This window comes from Gymnoscopelus braueri, assembly GCF_963280865.1.
Source record: "Gymnoscopelus braueri genome assembly, chromosome: 1".
NCBI lineage: Eukaryota > Metazoa > Chordata > Actinopteri > Myctophiformes > Myctophidae > Gymnoscopelus > Gymnoscopelus braueri.
In genome coordinates, this window is record NC_137603.1 from 1,265,071 (window position 1) to 1,285,889 (window position 20,819).

The 20,819-nt window shown below is 39.4% G+C and overlaps 1 protein-coding gene across 1 annotated transcript in view; it reads right to left on the minus strand.

Annotated features, from left to right (window-relative positions):
• LOC308083028 (uncharacterized protein) overlaps positions 1-20,819 on the minus strand; it is a 103,385-nt gene that overhangs the window by 74,884 nt on the left and 7,682 nt on the right. Inside the window, exons 2-7 of the mRNA XM_080425128.1 lie at positions 17,534-17,623; positions 16,895-16,969; positions 16,160-16,240; positions 13,917-14,001; positions 9,407-9,526; positions 1,617-1,730 (exon numbers count right to left, since the gene is read on the minus strand). Coding sequence (XP_080281254.1) covers positions 1,617-1,730; positions 9,407-9,526; positions 13,917-14,001; positions 16,160-16,240; positions 16,895-16,969; positions 17,534-17,615 — 557 coding nt within the window. The 5' untranslated portion in view covers positions 17,616-17,623. The remainder of the gene's footprint in view (positions 1-1,616; positions 1,731-9,406; positions 9,527-13,916; positions 14,002-16,159; positions 16,241-16,894; positions 16,970-17,533; positions 17,624-20,819) is intronic.

Below are 20,819 nucleotides of genomic sequence, written 5' to 3' on the forward strand. Positions count from 1 at the left end.
CCAAAAAAAGTCTCCCCCTAAAAATTGGCGTTTGCGCTTTGCAGACGCACATGGCCCTGTATCTTGGATTAGGTGTAGTTCTATTTGATGCAGAAACACAACATAATGGCCCTTGATGCAAGTAACAACATAAGAATCGCTTTTTCCCCCCCTTTTTTTTCTTCTCCAACACCCCTACTGAACAACTACGTGATCTATTTATCGGCTAAAATGAATTCATGGCATCAGGCGCAAACAAATCACCATATATGGGCATATACTGATGACATCGAGACGAAAACGAGAACGATAAGAACTGACAGATAGCGATCTCCATATACGGGCATAAAGGGGACAAGGACTGACATATACAGAGATCTTCATATATGGCCATATCAGTCGGATTGGCGGTGCGGTGTACGTGTGAGGCCGAACTCTAGATGTGAGGGCCGAACCTCTAGAGGCAACATAGCCCTGGTCCAGAGCGTTAGTGAGCTCTCTCTAACGCTCTGCCAGGCGCTGGGCTCTGCGCTTGTACAAGGAATTCCACTGCCCTGTGAGGGCTCCAACAGTAGTGAAAATAAACAAAACCATTTGGCTACACACCTAAACAAAGGCTGTTTTGTGTTGTTGAAAGTCTGTTCTCGGAGGTGGGAAGCCTCTCAGCACCCCACCTTCTCTGTATAATACACTTTTTGTCCAGAAAAGAAAATATTTCACTGGAAGGAAAAATCTGGTCAATAGAAAAATTCCATTGACCAGATAGGGTTTGATTCTGTAGAGGGCGCTGTGGAGCAACCAAAAACAAGTTTTTCTTCCGGTGAAATATTTTCTTTTCTGGACAAAAACAGTATTTGTTCGGTCTGTTTGGTTTTGTTTTTCTGTTACTCTGTTGTTGCCTTTTGCCCTGGTGTTGTGTACCTTTATTTTGTAGTACTGTTCTTCCTCTCTTCCTGTCTGCCTAGTTACTTTTCCCCTGCCTCGTCTCACCTCCCGGTGATTATTAGTTATCTCCTCCTGTGTCCTGTTAGTCCCTCTGCCTATCGTCTCTTGATTGTCTGCTTGTCTGCTCTTTTTAAGCCCTGTGTTTGCACTGTGTTCTTGTTGGTCCATAGACCGTTGTCACGTGAGTTTATGTTAGTGCTTGATGCCTACACCCCACCTGTTCTCTATACCTACCTTTGTTAACCAGCTTGTGTGGTTTAATAAATACTTTAAGTTTATCCTGCATTCCTGCTCATCTGCTTTTGGGTCCTGCCCACCACTCATTCCTGACAGGTTCAGAGTATCAGCACGTGTTCAGGTTCAACCACAAAATAACTTTCTCTGGTAAAATCCACAGGTAAGTCAACGAGGAGGAGCAATAGTCCAAGTGAAAAGAGTGTTGGCGGGTACGAGACGAAGTGAGCGGGAGGCTTCAACGTCGCCGCCCGCGCTACAAAACGGGCGCTCCCAAACTGTTCGCACTGAGGCCGGCTCAAAGTCGAACACAGACCATCCGCTGAACGCCGACGGCGGAATAATAAAATAAATATATAATCAATATAAACGCCCAATCCACAAGCTCGCTCATTGTTAACTAAATCTAAGAGGATTCTATAACAGCATTGTGTTTCCTGATCAGTGATTGATCTTACTTTGAGTCTGAAGGTCCAGGTTCATTCCTGACGTCCGTAGAAGTGAGGGAGCCGATGCCACTCGTCGTAGTCGTACAGCTGGATGCTGGAGAGACTGGTCGCTGGTATTCACCTCTGGAATCATAAACAAATCACACAAAACTGTTTCTGGCTCATACTGTATATTCATGATGAAGTCTTAACTCATTCACTGCCTGAATTATTTCTGGCCGCATTTGCCCACTGCCAAGATTTTTCATTGAAAAAAAAAGGTACGGTACTCAGGAGCCGAGATGCAGAATGTTTAAGTTTTAAGTTAACAAGGAAGTGGATGGGAGTTTAGATCTTCGAAAAATCATATCTCCTTGGTCTTTGGGTAAAAAAAAAATATATATATGTAAAAAACTTTTTTTTTCCAAAAGTCGTTTTAGTCGTTCTAGGCAGGCATGGCTTATGGGACAGAAGTCGCATTACTCGTTCTAGGCAGGGAATTAGTTAACGTGATCACCAGCTCAGAATCAGAATCATCTTTATTATCACAGGTTTGCAGGTGTCACATTTGGGTGAAATTTGTTTTTGTGCAAGCTCCATCGTTTTGTTGTTTCCAGAAAGAGAAAGAAAAAATAAAGGGGGAGGACAGGAGGAGATATCAAATAAAAAACAAACAGGGTATCGACACATAGTATATCCATCCTTACAGTATGTACTGTACATGATGTTTAGACATAAGGTGCATGAGCATAGCAGCGCGTATATACTGTCCATGGTGACATTAAGAAGAGTATCAGTGCGTTGAGATTAAGGTTCAGAGTATCAGCGCATGTTCAGGTTCAACCACATAGTCCACAAAAGGTAACTTTCTCTGGTAAAATCCACAGGTAAGTCCACGAGGAGGAGCAAAGGTCCAAGCCAGCCTGATGACAGGTGGTGGTCATGCCTTGTTCAGCAGCAATAATCTTCTTTATCAATATGCATTAAGAATATTGTTTTTTCTTGAGTCTTAAGACAAAACATTCATGTAATATGCTCTTTTTAGGAAACATAAGTTGCATTTGAGTTTAATTTCAGCAATGTTCGGAATTCGCCAATTAGGATGGAATATGAAAAATCTGACAGATCCGTCTTGATCGCTCGCTGACTGACTGACTGCTGACTATGAGATTCAATTCATAGAGGTCTCGCAGGTAGTTTGTGGTACTACCTGTGTAGGCCCTATAAAGAGAAGATGCATTCGCCATCTGTTTTGAATAAGAGGTGTCATGTTTTGCAATTAATTAAACTTACATAAACTATTTATGTTATTAAGGCTTTGTGAGTTCTATTTAAAATAAAGTATAGTTTTGGACCATGACGGAGGCGCGCCGACTCAGCAGACCTTGAGGCCAAGGAGTCGCGCCCGAGCGCCTCCAGGCGCGAGTGCCCGCGACGACCGGCCGATGGTCTGCTAGTCGACTCAGCGCCGTCCGAGTTATGTACCGATAGGCTCAGAATCGTAAATAATATTGGTAGGGACTGCGTTTGTCCCACTGACTGCGTAATTAAACTTACATAGACTACTTCTGTTTTAAGGGTTTGTGACTTCTACTTGACTGTGCAGGGCATAAGGGTTTGTGACTGTGATTTGTGATTGTTTTTTCTTGAGTCTTAAGACAAAACATTCATGTAATATGCTCTTTTTAGGAAACATAAGTTGCATTTGAGTTTAATTTCAGCAATGTTCGGAATTCGCCAATTAGGATGGAATATGAAAAATCTGACAGATCCGTCTTGATCGCTCGCTGACTGACTGACTGACTGACTGACTGACTGACTGACTGGCTGGCTGGCTGACTGACTGACTGGCTGGCTGGCTGGCTGGCTGGCTGACTGACTGACTGGCTGTGATTGAAGAGAGAAGGAAGAGGACTATCGTTCACTCACTGAACAAATCAATACGTTCACTATATGACCGACTTGTGAGCGGGATATACTGAATTAACTAGAAGACGGTCTCTCGCTCCTTGACTGTGACAGTCTTTCTTCAGAGAATCTGATAGCTATATGACTATTGTAGAAAAGGCTTTCAAATCATACAGATTTGTTGGATAGGTCGCAATAGTTACGCCATACTAGGTCTGACCATGTCACTGAATGCTTGGTACTCCATATATGGAGCTAACTGACATATCTAAGTCTGGCATCATAGATTCCATCTTTGGGCGTGACCGACATCACCGGGATGACACACACACACACACACACACACACACACACACACACACACACACACACACACACACACACACCGTAGCCAACAATATAAAAGGAAAGGGAAGTTAGATCAGATCCCACGATGACCCACAGCTGATCCTCAAACCTTTCAGCAGGAGCTTACCATGTACTAGCCATGGTACAGTATTTGGCCGTCCCAGATTCTATGGCGATTACAGAGACCGTCCTACTAATTATCTTCCTATCATTTAGGTAGGGAAGCAGGTGCACTCTGCTATTCTTATATAGCTGATATACAAGCTCATAGCGCGGCATATGAGCTTGTAGATCTGCTATTTTTGAAAAATCATGGAAATGCGTGCAAATCTTTACAAATGTCTTTTAAATCCCAACAGTTTTTTTTAAACGTATGTTGCTATATGTGGTTTAGAACTTTTCATGTCAAGGACCCCCAAAATGATACGTTTTGGTCACCAATCCACATCAAAATATGATGTTCCAGGGACCCCCCCAGAAGCAAATATGTGAGTTAAAAATGTTGTTTAAAAAATATATATGTATTCAAAGATTTGCACAAATGTTCAAGATTTTGCCTAAATTGCAGATCTACAAGCTCGTAGCACTCAGTGCCACACTATGAGCTTGAAGGTCTGTTATTTTTGAATAGCCAAATAACCAAATAATCCTTATACAGAGATGAAATGTAGATTTTTTTATTTGCCGTAAACTAAACTTAAGTTTTTTCTTGGCGACAGAATGTCCCCCCTCCCTCCCTTCCTTCCCTGCACACGTGTAGCCTCGGTCCCAGCCTCACTCATCTGTGAAGAGAGGAGCCTGGTCACGACCTAAAGCAGCGAGTGTCTAGGAAGTCCTGAGTGGGCAGGATTTCCATCGTACGCGTTTCCCCTGGAAACGATATTTTTTGACCAATCACAACACTCGTTTCATTCACGGAGAATGTTAACAGATTTGTAAAGCATCAACGCCATTTCCTTGGGAGGTACTTCCGCCAAATACAACCGTTTCCGGTTGTCACTTCCTAGACAACCAACATCCCAGGTCTTGCCCAGGGTGGCACACGTGTGAGGAATAGTGACATACGGTGCATTTTTTCCCCTTGAGTATAACAATGAAAGGCAGAAGATAAAGTAATGTCAGAGATATAAGGTATTTTTTCCCCTTGAAAATAATGAAAGGCAGAAAATCACTGGAATGTGTCTGAATAGAAAAATTGCTAATAAGTGAAATATTTCTCTAACAGATTCACACACACACACACACACACACACACACACACACACACACACACACACACACACACACACACACACACACACACACACACACACACACACACACACACACACACACACACACACACACACACACACACACACCTCATGTCACTGACCCGTTTCTATAGAAACCTGACACTGCATGTGTGGATTAAGGCAGATTATTTAGCATTCATTTAGGCTACTTGGACAGCATATTACAGAGAGACAGTGTGACACAAAGTTGAGAATTGAGCGACTCTGGGGAAAATGTCCGAGGTGAGAGAGTTCAGGGACAGGGTCCCCAGTGTTTCCCCTATATGCATTAACCCATTAACACACTCACCGCCAAAGGGGAGAATTCTCCCCTTTTCAGTCAATGGTCTCAACCGCCAAAGGGGAGATTTCTCCCCTTTTAATTATTTTTTTTAATTCTGTTTTTGAATTCCTAAAAAAAATCTCTAATTTCTTAGTATACATTTATAACCCTAACCCTAAAAAAATAATAAATAAAAAAAATACAAATACAAATAAATCCGTTCACTTCAATGTTAAAAAATAAAATTAAAATTAATTCACATTGTTTCTAGAAAAAAATGATTAAAATCCTGGCAGTGGGTGATTTTATTATGAAAAAACTTTGGCGGTGACCTGAGGCGATTCGTAAAAGAAATCTAAATCCTAACAGTTTTTTGAAAAAAATCTAAAAAAAATTTTTTCACGATTTTTCAAAAATAGCAGATCTACAAGCTCATAGCGCGGCACTCGGTGCCGCGCTATGAGCTTGCAGATCTGCTATTTTTGAATAGCCTAAGAAATCTAAAGTGACACAGATGCGTTCCAGGTATTAACTCTCTCAGTGCCAATGAAATAAAAAAAATATTGCGAACCATGCCAGAATTATTTTCTTTTTTTTTCAAAGAAAAAAAAAAGTGCTTAGGAAGCGAGATACAGCCTTTTTCAGTTATAGGTTAAACAAAGAGTGGATGGAGCTGCAAATCTTCAGATAATGATATCTTGGGTTCTGAACACTTTTTTTTTTTTTTTTTTTTTTTTTTAAACTCAGGATAACTCGGGGTCTGGCACTGAGAGAGTTAATGGGTTAAGCAGTGGCGGGCCGCCACGCCTTAAATCTGGCCGCCACAGTATGATTTTTTCAAAAGAAAAAAAAAATCAAGGACATAGCCGTGATTGGCAGGTAATGTGTTAAGTAAGAAGTGTGAGTACTTCCTTCACCACTGTCTTTTTTGTTATGTATGACAGTTTGTCTATACTACTACAATTCTGGTGAAAAATTAAATGATACAAATGAGACTCCAGACTCAACTCGGACTCGCCCCTCAAAGACTTGAGACTTGACTCGGACTCGAGCTCAAAGACTCGTGGACAATCTTTATTTTATGTTTTTTTTTTTTTACAAATAAATGAATGAAATGCCCAAAAAACTTCCACTCCCCTGTCCCCTCCCTTATTTTTAACTCTATGGTCCCCTCCCGCAAAGAAACCTCCGCTCCAGTGCGCGCTGCACGGAGCTGGCTCTCAACCGGCTTCAGAAAAGCTGCTTCGTGCTGCTCATTAACGTAAACATGGAGAGGCGAGCACGACAGCTGCTATGTGTGTGGCTGCCGCGGCCTTTCATCATAAAGTTTAAATATAAAAACTTCGAAATTAAACAAATATGTTTAGCTCAGAATCAGCTATATAAACTCGGTTATCTTGGCGTATGCTTACATTTTTTATAAGATGGGCGGATCATGACAGTGACAGCACGTTTAGGAAACATCGGATTTTCATTTTGCGCCGCTGTCTCGTTAAACCCAGCTGGGTGAATATTCAACACTTCACCACGGTAAACGCTACGCTCATGTAATGTTCACTGCATTAAAGCTGTGGTTCTCAAACCTTTTCAGGCCGTGACCCCCCAAAAGAATCATATTTGAATCATTTAGTTTGACTCGGTTCCACAGATAAATATTGTGAAAATAGCAGATCTACAAGCTCGCGAGGCATTGTGAGCTCCGTTGTGGTCCCGACCCACAGGCAGTGGTGGCTTATCCAACGGGCTTGAGGTGCTGAAGCACAGGGCACCAACCTTGTGGGGGGGCACCAAACGACGTGAAAAAAAATAAACGGCGAAAAAACACCACGCTGCTCCGCGCATCACCTTCACTTGCTGTGCTGCTGCGCAACAGGGCAGATCTCCGCCAGGCCAGGTGGCCCTACCCAGGCCCATGAAATTGATAGGCAGTCTACAGCAGCCAATTAGAATTAAATCTGCTAAAACTGACTCATACACTAATACAGAACCATATATAGGCTAAATATTGTCTCTGACTCTCTGTTGGTTGGGAGAACTGTTCCTTTTATTTTAAAACAATTTCAAATGGTGAAAAAAGCCAAAGCCTATAATTATTAGAAATTAAGAAATACTATATTTTAAATAGTGAAAAATACAGAAAATAGGGGAAAATACATAAAATCTCTAATCTGTGATTCTAATGTGATTAATGTGACCCCTACAGTCAGTGAAGTCCAGGGCTGAATGTGACAAATATTGAGACAAATAGGCTATAACCCAATACATAATTTTATGAAATAAATTGGTTATATTTTACAGATAGTTACACTATTCTTGTACTATATTAAAATTAAATCATCCTTAACCTTCAGGTTAATTCATTATTTCCGTGGACTTAAAAATCATCGTTTTATTTGATGGCCTTCTTTTTGATTGGCCTTTTACAGGCCCTACCAGCCCGTAGGGGGAGGTAGAGAGTAACATATTATAATACCAGCCTGTAGGGGGAGGTAGAGAGTAACATATTATAATAGCAGCCTGTAGGGGGAGGTAGAGAGTAACAAATTATAATAGCAGCCTGTAGGGGCAGGTAGAGAGTAACATATTATAATAGCAGCCTGTAGGGGCAGGTAGAGAGTAACATATTATAATACCTTTGCTCTAAGTGAAACCTCTGTCCAAACCAAATGTTGAATAAATGTGACTAACAATAGCATAATGTAGTCGTGTTTTTCATCAGAATGAATGAATAAATGCAAAAAAAAACGGTGCACCCGCGCGAACATGAGTCTCCCCTGGCCTAGCACCGGGCCGAACTTTTTTCCTGCAGGAAACCCTGCTTGGTCTAATAAAAGTATATTTCCCTAAATCTGGAGACAATTCATATGTAAACTATACAGATATGTTCCTGCTCATTACTGTGCACATGTACTATGTCTTCGTGTTTGAGCACAAATATGTATTTTGAGAACCCAAAAATGTTTGCATCCTCCCCCACACCTTCAGCTTCTGGCTAGGGGAAACACTGGGGTCCCGCAGTGAAAATAGCCGATCTACAAGCTCACGTTGTAAGCTTGTACATCGGCTATTTTCGACGTGCAACCTGTTGTATGCCGAAGTATAAATTGAGCTTAAATAAACTACAGTACAGTAGTGGGCCTACTGTACTGTAGTATTGTAAACAGTAGCCATTAGCCAACTGCTGTAATTGGCCAAAAACTACAGGGTAGGCCTACTAGTTTTTCATTATTTAAAGTTGTACAATGCAGAATCCCAAATAACGATTTTTAGCAACCTCTGCTGGTCACTACCGTCACTGCATACAATTTCCGTAATCCTCGATTACCCAGAATTCCATTCGTTTTCACCGGAAGCCGGAAGCGTTTCAAAAAGCGATCTTTTAATTGTTTTATACTATCTACGGATCGTTTCTCTTAGCCAGTGGAGCATTAGTTACCATGAGCTATGCTTTCTTTTTCTGTTCTTTTTCGATCTTCCAATCCTACATTCTCTTAACATCAGCGTGAGGTTCCTTTTTGCTATTACCGCGGTAGTTCCTGGCCAAACAGGAAACCGTTGCGGTAGTTCCTGGGGACGTCGGCCACGACGTCATGACGTTGGCCAGGAACGTCATTTTCCCGGGAAAGTCCCCCCCTTCACCGTTCAATAGAAAATATATAAATAAAAGGCTTCCGGGGGTGAAATTCATGGAGTGGGTGTTGTGAAACTTTTAATTTAACTTTAGTTTTGTTGAAAACGTTACCTAGTATTACTTTAAGTGTAACTACTTTTTATGTTCAGCAGCATTTTGTAAATCACTTTAAGTATTCTAAAATAATAAGAGGAAAAGAGACGTAATTTATTTGTTACAAGAAACGTACTGCTTTGATATACTATGTTACTGTATGTTTAAGTCTTTAGTATCTTACAGTACAGTATTTAGTCAGTTTGAAGACATTTTTACTGACTGCATATCATACTTGCATATGAGTGCAATAAATGTTGTGTTTCCTGATCAGTGATCTTACCTGTAGTCTGGTGGTCCAAGTTCATTGCTTAAGTCTGAAGAGCGTCCTGCAGACCTGCCACTCATCATAGACACATAGCTTTGTGCAGGAGATGCTGGTCTCTGAGTCTGGTTGTCACCTCTGGAATCATCACAATACAAAAACAATCTGTTTCTGGCTCATACATTCACCTCTGGAATCATCACAATACAAAAACAATCTGTTTCTGGCTCATACATTCACCTCTGGAATCATCACAATACAAAAACAATCTGTTTCTGGCTCATACATTCACCTCTAGAATCATCACAATACAAAAACAATCTGTTTCTGGCTCATACATTCACCTCTGGAATCATCACAATACAAAAACAATCTGTTTCTGGCTCATATATTCACCTCTGGAATCATCACAATACAAAAACTATCTGTTTCTGGCTCATACATTCACCTCTGGAATCATCACAATACAAAAACAATCTGTTTCTGGCTGATATATTCACCTCTAGAATCATCACAATACAAAAACAATGTGTTTCTGGCTCATACATTCACCTCTGGAATCATCACAATGCAAAAACAATCTGTTTCTGGCTCATACATTCACCTCTGGAATCATCACAATACAAAAACAATCTGTTTCTGGCTCATACATTCACCTCTGGAATCATCACAATACAAAAACAATCTGTTTCTGGCTCATACATTCACCTCTGGAATCATCACAATACAAAAACAATCTGTTTCTGGCTCATACATTCACCTCTGGAATCATCACAATACAAAAACAATCTGTTTCTGGCTCATACATTCACCTCTGGAATCATCACAATACAAAAACAATCTGTTTCTGGCTCATATATTCACCTCTGGAATCATCACAATACAAAAACTATCTGTTTCTGGCTCATACATTCACCTCTGGAATCATCACAATACAAAAACTATCTGTTTCTGGCTCATACATTCACCTCTAGAATCATCACAATACAAAAACAATCTGTTTCTGGCTCATACATTCACCTCTGGAATCATCACAATACAAAAACAATCTGTTTCTGGCTCATATATTCACCTCTGGAATCATCACAATACAAAAACTATCTGTTTCTGGCTCATACATTCACCTCTGGAATCATCACAATACAAAAACAATCTGTTTCTGGCTGATATATTCACCTCTAGAATCATCACAATACAAAAACAATGTGTTTCTGGCTCATACATTCACCTCTGGAATCATCACAATGCAAAAACAATCTGTTTCTGGCTCATACATTCACCTCTGGAATCATCACAATACAAAAACAATCTGTTTCTGGCTCATACATTCACCTCTGGAATCATCACAATACAAAAACAATCTGTTTCTGGCTCATACATTCACCTCTGGAATCATCACAATACAAAAACAATCTGTTTCTGGCTCATACATTCACCTCTGGAATCATCACAATACAAAAACAATCTGTTTCTGGCTCATACATTCACCTCTGGAATCATCACAATACAAAAACAATCTGTTTCTGGCTCATACATTCACCTCTGGAATCATCACAATACAAAAACAATCTGTTTCTGGCTCATACATTCACCTCTGGAATCATCACAATACAAAAACAATCTGTTTCTGTCTCATACATTCCTGATGCTAGTCTCTTTAACTAACACAATTAAAGTTTAGACTGATCCTACTTTGTTTGAGGGTCTGGTCACCCTACCTTTATAAACGGTTTCAATCAATCAAAGTTTATTTATATAGCACGTTTCACACATCAAGTGCAGTTCAATGTGCTTCAAAGAATGGGTTTAAAAATAAAGATTAAAACCCCCCCGCAGGATAACAACAAAATAGAGAAAACATGTTTTAGAATAGTAATAAGACTAGGAAAAACAAGAAATAAACAACAACAATGAAAACCAGTTTAGCTGGTTAACGTCTACACTATTAGCATGTCACCCTACATTTACAAACAGAATGAAATACATTATATTCCACATCTGAATTAAACAGCTACATTTATAAGTTATGAAAGCCATGTTTTCTCTTCTCTTTTGAAACAACCAACAGCAGGTGACTTATGACCTCTTTGTTTAACTCATTCAGTGCGCAGCTTATTTATGGAATTTTGGCTCTGAGTGTCACAGCCAAAATTCATTGTAAAAAAAAAGTGCTTAGGAGCCGAGATACAGCCTTTTTCAGTAAGAAGTTAAACAAAGAGTGAATGGAGCAGCAAATCTTCAAATCATCGCAGTACCGCGGGAAGTAGGGGTGCTGAGGGTGCGGCCGCCCCCCCTCCCCCCTGGTACCGCACCCCCTACCGCCCCCCCCCCCCCATAAAAAAAAAAAAACATTTTTTTTTATAATAAATCGGTAAAATCAGGCAAAAATAAGAATGAAATAACATAACTCTAACCTAACCCTAATCCTAATCCTAATCCTAACCCTAAAACCGAAATAAAGAAACCAAAAACTGAGAAAAAAACGAACCCAATCCGCCCAGAACCGCGAAGAATTCGCTCATGCACAAATTCTTCGTGCATTTCGTGCATGAGCTGCGCGCGCTTGCATGAGGTGCGCATACCGCACCCCTAACCTGAAAGGTCTTCCCGCGGCTATGAATCATCGTATCTTGGGTTCTGAACATGTTTAAAAAAAAAAAAAAAAAAAACTTCTTAGATGTCCAGTGGCACTCAGGGCTTATATCAACGGACGTCTTAGACGTCCAGTGGCACTGAATGAGTTAATAGCACTTATGGTTACTACAGTGTGAACAAGCAGGTGACTTATGGCCTCTTTGTTTAATATCACTTATGGTTACTACATTGTGAACAAGCAGGTGACTTATGGCCTCTTTGTTTAATATCACTTATGGTTACTACATTGTGAACAAGCAGGTGACTTATGGCCTCTTTGTTTAATATCACTTATGGTTACTACATTGTGAACAAGCAGGTAAGGCAGGAGTACAGACTATTGTACCAGTCTTAAGGTGATTAAATGACATCATGGATAATGATCCATGATGTAATTATAATAATGATGTAATTTTGTTGGTTTTGTTTTTAATCTGGGTTTGTAGGCATTAAAAAGCCCTGTCTGGGGAGCTGATATGGAAAACAACGTTCCTATATATAACTTTACCTTTGAAATCACAGCTTTAAACTGTCAATCATACAACATAACATAACATCCCTGAGCTAGTATAGTTAATTACAGTTTAATGTGATATTGCATTGTCAGTGGGTCAGATTAGTTTCACTCAATGTCTAAATGTAGTTTAAATTATTGTCAAAAAGCCATATATACCAAAAAAGAATCACACCCAGTGTGAAGTGGGCGGTGTGGTCACAGTGGTCATCACAGTGATGGAAGTTCACTTAAAGAAAAGTGATATTAAAAGTCCTATTTATAGGGCTATGCACATGTGTCATGTTTCACTAGCCAATCACAGTCCTGAATAGACTGTGATTGGCCAATCACGGTGCAGGGTTAGGGGGGTACACTGGTGGCCAATCACAGCACAGAGTTGGGTGGGTGCAATGGGTGCAATGTCTAAACCTCACATATAGGGGCGGTTTCACCGCCCAAAAATAACAAATAAACATGGGCTCCCTTGCACTTCAGTCAGGGTATTTTATCTTAAATTCTCACCTGAAAATGTATTTGGAAGTCAATTGAAATCTCAGGAATGAAAATTGAACTCATTTTGCATGGCTTTTTGACAATAATTGGTGGACATCTTGGATTGATGCCAATTAAACATATTTCCGCAAGTAGGATTTCATAGGACTTTTAGTATGTTGTTCTGGTGACTTAATAGAAATGGTCTGGGAAGAAAAACATTCTGTGATTCTTTGATTTTGAGGTCCAAAATGAGCTAGTTTTCCTGGACTGATAGTCATTAATCTGGATTTGCTCATCAGATATAACATTACTTATAAGTAGAGCCCCAGACGCTCAACTCGTCAATCTTTAGAAAAAAACACTTCTAATATTAAAATGGATAACTTTTAAACCTTTGACTGTATTAATACTTTAAATCAAAAACCATCTAACCATAAAAAGCATAATGCCAAAAACAAAATGCAGGCTCTGTCTGCCTATACACTACTGCATGCTATGAGAGGAGTGACACTTTAACAAGGAGATAATACAACTAAGCATTATCAAATTAAACCCGAAATGTTTAGTTTATTTTATCTCTCTATGTTTCATTTCACCTTTTTAATTCCTCATCTTTCTCTTCAATGTCCTCTCTCTCCCCTCCTCCTCCTCATCCCCCTTTTCAATCCCCTAATTTTATATCGTAATCATCACCAGTAGACAGACTTTCAGTAGAAGCAGTGATCTTATTTAATATTAATGGAATCGTCACCAGTATACAGACTTCCAGTAGAACCAGTGATCTTATTTAATATGAATGGAATCATCACCAGTAGACAGACTTCCAGTAGAACCAGTGATCTTATTTAATATGAATGGAATCATCACCAGTAGACAGACTTCCAGTAGAAGCAGAGATCTTACCTTGAGTCTGGTGGTGTGTCTTCATTGCTGGCTGCTGGAGACTCTGTTCCCTCCTCCACTCTGTCCCCAGACACTTTAAGAACATCTATGATGCATATGAGCAGAGAGACCTCCAATAAGACCAATGTGTGCGTGCACACAGCGGCCACTGTAATAGACCATATTCACACGGCGGCCATGTTTCTATGAAGTCAATGAAAGTAGCCACCCCGGGTGGCGGCACTTTCAATGTTAAATTCCAATATGGCCGCCGTGTGAATATGGTCTATAGGTACGCCTTTCCAACTGCACGTTAACGCAACATTCAAATCGGCCAATTGCATTGCAGTAACTCAATGCATTTAGCAAAGTACACATGATCTGCTGCAGTTCAAACCAGGCATCAGAATGGGGAAGAAAGGTGATTTAAGTGACTTTGAACGTGTCATGGTTGTTGGTGCCAAACGGGCTGGTCTGAGTATTTCAGAAACTGATGATCTTCAGGACTTTTCACACACAACCATCTCTAGGGTTTACAGAGAATGGTCAGGGGGGAAAATAATCCATTGAGAAAACAAAAACAAAAAAAGAACAGAGACTGAGGACACTATTCACTCAGTCTATAAGAACAGAGACTGAGGATACTATTCACTAAGACTATAAGAACAGAGACTGAGGATACTATTCACTAAGACTATAAGAACAGAGACTGAGGATACTATTCACTCAGTCTATAAGAACAGAGACTGAGGATACTATTCACTAAGACTATAAGAACAGAGACTGAGGATACTATTCACTCAGACTATAAGAACAGAGACTGAGGATACTATTCACTAAGACTATAAGAACAGAGACTGAGGATACTATTCACTAAGACTATAAGAACAGAGACTGAGGATACTATTCACTAAGACTATAAGAACAGAGACTGAGGATACTATTCACTCAGACTATAAGAACAGAGACTGAGGATACTATTCACTAAGACTATAAGAACAGAGACTGAGGATACTATTCACTAAGACTATAAGAACAGAGACTGAGGATACTATTCACTCAGACTATAAGAACAGGAGACCACCATCTACAGAGCGTGCCATCTATGCCAGTAAAAGGTAGAACACACAAGACACAGAGATTAAACACTTTGTCCACCAACTACTTGGTAGTTGTGCAGTGCACAGTGCAGATCTACAAACTTATAGATCACAAGGTAAGTACAGAATACAGTGCAGATCTACAATCTTGTAGATCTGCACTTTTTGGCAAGGGTCAGCCATGGCAGAGAACACATTTAGCATAGCAGTCTGCTTCTGAACGCATTGACATCATTCTTTATTCTGTGACTGTTGGTACAACATACTGTTTACTGTCATTGTCTAGTTGTAAACTAACAGTATACATTGAATTGATTTTGCATACTGTTTACTGTGTACTGACAGTTGGCTATAAAAATGATTTGTATTCTAGTTAATCCAACTTTTGAGTTTGCTAAAACATTATTATTTTTTAAATGGTAACCACTTTTATTTAATTGGTTTATGTGAATTTATAATGGCAAATTAACACATTGACTGCCAGAGTTTTTCAGAAAAGTCTGTAGCCTCTGCCAGGGTTTTGAACGATTTTGGTACCTTTTCGCATAGCCACAGAATATTTTTCTCTAGTATGATTGATCCCCAGAAAATTTCTAATCACAGATGAGATTCAGGTGTGGTTTCACAAATGTCAACGAGGTCAATTTGACCTTGTTGTCATGTGTTGTTTGATGTTTGAAAATAGCTCAAAACCAGTAGTTTCAAACCAAAAAACATTTTGAATTGTTTATCCGTTTCAATTTTAACATTGAAGTGGATGGAGCAGCAAATCTTTGGAAATTGTTATCTCCTTATTCGTTTGGAATATCGAAAGAGTGTCAATTATAAATATATTTTTTTAATGACGTTTTTAAACGTCTTTGGCAGGCAATAGCTGAAGGCCCAAAGACGTTTATAAACGTCTTTGGCAGTTAAGCAGTTAAAGTCAACTTAAACAACTGTATTAGATTGCATCGTATCACATTTAAACACATTGCACTGAATCGCTCTGCATTCAGACTGAATCAGGCAACAATCATACATGAAGGACGTAGTGAATAGAGATAGATGTGTATTATGTCTGTCTGTCAAACTGAGTTGATCAAGGAGCGATACATAATAAATGCACAGCTTCCAGCTGGAAAACTCAATTCTTTCTTTTTTCACTTGCAGCTGTGATCTTACTTTGAGTCTGTTTTGGCTTCAAGGGTTCTTGATCTGCTGGTTCCCCCTCCCCTCTGTCCACAGGGACATCCAGTTCCTGGTCTGTAAGGACATAAATGATGCAGATCAGAGAGACCACAAATAACAAAACAAAAAACAAGAAGAAGAAAGAATAGGAAACAAAACAAAGATTAAATGCATCAGCTTTATTATCCGTCTGAAACACTCTCTGAAAATGTCACAATAATCCTTCCACGCAAGTTATAGGAAAAACCCGTCACTTCCTTTCACAAGGCCCTCACTCACAGACCACTCCACCAATCCCTGAATCTGAGGCAAACTGGAGAGTTTACTGGGAGAAAAGTGGAGATATTTTACAACTAAAGTTTACTGAGAGAACTTTCAAAATGATTTTACTCGACATGACAAGAGCTGACACCCGTTGCAGACATTAATTATTGGCTGTGTACACACAGGTGGTGTCACATTAGAATTCATTCCTCCAAGAAATTGGATTGAGTGTTCTATCATTGCTGTCGGCAGAAATCTCATAATGGTGTGTTTTGAGCTTGTAGATCTGCTATTTTGAAAATAAATGAAAAGCATTAACAAGAGCTCGTGACTAAAGAATAACTACATTGGATCCACTGGAACTCAGGTTATTTTTTCCATTTTCTAAAAAGTAACACTGACAAAAAAGTAACACCGACAGCAACAATGTGATAAACATGCAATGTATAGAATATCAGATCTTACATTGAGTCTGTTTTGGCTTCAGGAGTTCTGGATCCTCTGCTCCCTCTCTGGACCCACTGACATCCATCTGTTGGTCTTTAAGGACAAACAGGATGCAAGTCAGAGACACCACACATGAAGACAAACTGTGTGTGTGTGTGTGTGTGTGTGTGTGTGTGTGTGTGTGTGTGTGTGTGTGTGTGTGTGTGTGTAAATGGAACATTATTTAGTTCCATATTTAAATGTAACATTTCTTGGATGGGACACAGTGATGTAAATACCATCTATGAATATCTACATACAGTGATATCTACATGAGGAGAGAGAACACAGCTTGATGAACAGGACATAAACATTGCTCCACCATGGTCCATGTGTGTGCATTTAGAAATGGAGGTTGAACCTGTGGTCTGTGAGGGGATATCATTCCTTTGTCATCTATAGTAGTAGCTGACAGCATGGGGTCTGCTCATAATTCAGTTTGTTGTGTGTTGTTTCATAACTTAATGCTCTACTCATGTCATACTACAGTGTCCACACCAGTTGCAAATGGAGCCGATCTACAAGCTCACAATGCATCGCTGAGCAGAGCTGGTAAATCAAATAGTTTTATGGCTGTATAATATACAGTGCTGATATATGTATATAATGTGATCTTACATTGAGTGTGTTTTGGCTTCAGGAGTTCTGGATCCTCTGCTCCTCCTCTGGACTCCATTCTGTCCCCAGAGGAATCCTCCATCTGCTGGACTTTAAGGACAAACAGTATATGATGCATATCAGAGAAACAACTACTAAAGACTGTGTGTGTGTGTGTGTGTGTGTGTGTGTGTGTGTGTGTAAATTGTCCCTGCTATTAAACTGTTAATGTATTTATGTGGATGGGACACAGTGAGTGATGCCAGCTATCACCATAGATCTTTAACATCCAACATGTTCAGACAGACATCACTTTTCTTCAACATTACAGGCTCAGAATGGAGACAATAAAGGGTCCAGAATAGTCTAACCGACTTCCAAACGTCTTCACATTGTTTGAAAACCTTAAAGTTAGAGTAAGTGATATTGTTTGGTTTAACAGTTTTTTGGTTAAAAGGTTAAAGCACTATATTCTGATAGTAATCATTGCTAGAATATAAACCATAGAGTGTTTGTTCAATAACAGTCTCCCTGTTTCTCCAGCTCTTTATTAAACAGAAAATACATTTTAAGGTAGGTGACAAAATCCTGATCAGCCAATCAGAGGGGAGAGTACCCATTCATCAACTTAATTTGTATAGTGTTCCAGTTCCATTTGTGTGTCTGCTCATTTCTTTGTGTCATTACTTCCTGTAAAGTTGTCCGAACAGCCAAGACTCCAAACATCAGACCAGTCCAGGAATGCAGGGTTTTTGTATTTATTTACCTTCTGACACCAATAAAAGTCAGTGCAATATTAACAGTTCTCCTAGGCAGAGGCCAGATGACAAACTTGACAAAAAATTAACATGGCCAAAAATAACGTTCCAAATAGGAAACGGAAATGAACCCTGAACAAACAAACTGAACAAACACTCTATAGCAATGATTACTATCTGAATATAGAGCTATTTAACACTGTTACTGAACAAACACTCTATAGCAATGATTACTATCTGAATATAGAGCTATTTAACACTGTTACTGAACAAACACTCTATAGCAATGATTACTATCTGAATATAGAGCTATTTAACACTGTTACTGAACAAACACTCTATAGCAATGATTACTATCTGAATATAGAGCTATTTAACACTGTCACTGAACAAACACTCTATAGCAATGATTACTATCTGAATATAGAGCTATTTAACACTGTTACTGAACAAACACTATATAGCAATGATTACTATCTGAATATAGAGCTATTTAACACGCTTTTTAACAATAAAAAAAAAACTAACATTTTCACAAAAAGCCCCGTCACAGAACTGAGATTAGGTGTTGTAGCTCTAGTTGTCCAATAGATGGCATTCTTTAACCTCAAATAATGAGTCTTAGTCTCAGTACTGGGAGGGTGGCTCTATACTCTAGGCTGTTTCCTGTAAATAGTTTTCTGCAAGAGAACACACACACACACACACACACACACACACACACACACACACACACACACACACACACACACACACACACACACACACACACACACACACACACACACACACACACACACACACACACACACACACACACACACACACACACACACACACACACACACACAAATCAGCTGTTCAGCTCTGGTACGCCTCTTTACAGGTTCTCTACTACTCTAACAAACTGTAGGGTTCATGTGGTTAAGACAGGCCTTATAGCCTACAGCATAATTATGACGACTCAATGTGACACATACACCCCCCCCCTTTCAGAACTGTAGCTGGCACAGTGACAGTGTGGCTGTGTCCAGTGTTGCCATGTCTGATTATTATAAGGGACTTTGCGCTTGTTTTTCTGTAAAGTTTCTAAAGTGTAGTTGTTTATTTTTGTTTCCTAATGCTGTTTAAACGGGTGGTTCTCAAACATGTTCATGTCATCATGAACCTCCAAATCCCCAACCCCCATCTGAACATATTTTGTGCCAGGGAGCCCTGTACCAGATTTGTGTCATATTCTTTTTTTTTTAATCTTCCAAATATTTCACATTTTATTTCAAGATTTAAAAAAAAGAAATAGCATATCTACAAGCTCACCACACGTAAGATACACTTGTAGATATAGGTTTAAATGCTCCCGTGGCCTGTAGTCGCTTCTTTTGGGCTTGTTCTCATAAATATTATGATGAACATTTTTGACAATGTTGTCAACAAATAAAAGCTAGTCTAAAGTGTTAGTGTAGCTGGGAGGGAATTCGGCCCAAATCATCAAGATTGTGCACTTGGTGACAAGTTTTAGATTGTTGGCATGGTGTTAGGTATGGGCGCAAGGTTTTCAAAAACCATCGCAAGCAAGTTGGTATCGCCCCCTAGTGGCCTGTTTGCAATGATTCCAGTATTAGATAGGTCAATATAAGGTTGAAAATACAAATAATTGATAGAAAATATTTTTCAATGGATTCCGTTACTATTGGGCATGTTAAAAAGCATACTAAAAATTTAGGAAAATCTATGTCGTGGAAAGGCATTGTGGAAAGACACTTCCCAGAGCTTGCAGTAAAAGCAAAATGTATTTGAAATATGTATTTGTACAGGGCAAGGTTCGAGCCAGAAAATGAGACATGAGACTCCACTATAGCCAAGAAGAGACAAACATGGACCACCCGTGATCATGTCATGGATCCATGGACCACTGGTTGCGAAACAGTTCACTCAATGACCTGATGACACGTAAATGTTGTTGACAGCAGTTACTGGAACTTCAGCAGAAAAGGGAACTGGATCTCAAGAAGTGGAAGTGTTGCCTGGTTGAGTCATCATTATTAGGAAATGTGCCCATATAATAGCATGTGTCTGCTCACTCATCAGTTAACATGAGTTTAATGTAGAATATACATATAATAGCATGTGTCTGTTCACTCATCAGTTAACATGAGTTTAATATAGAATATACATATAATAGCATGTGTCTGTTCACTCATCAGTTAACATGAGTTTAATGTAGAATATACATATAATAGCATGTGTCTGTTCACTCATCAGTTAACATGAGTTTAATGTAGAATATACATATCATTTTGTTTAATATAGAATATACATATAATAGCTTGTGTCTGTTCACTCATCAGTTAACATGAGTTTAACCCTTTAACAGTCTGCTCAACCAATTGGTAGAGCACATTTTAAGTCACTATTTCTCATTGACAACATTGCTGAACTTAACTCAACCTGATTGAGCCCTTTCTACCATTTGGTTGAGGTATGTTATGGCAAAAAAAGGTCCACCAGATGTCACTGTTTCCCAGTCACATGGATTCTCAGGTAGCCAC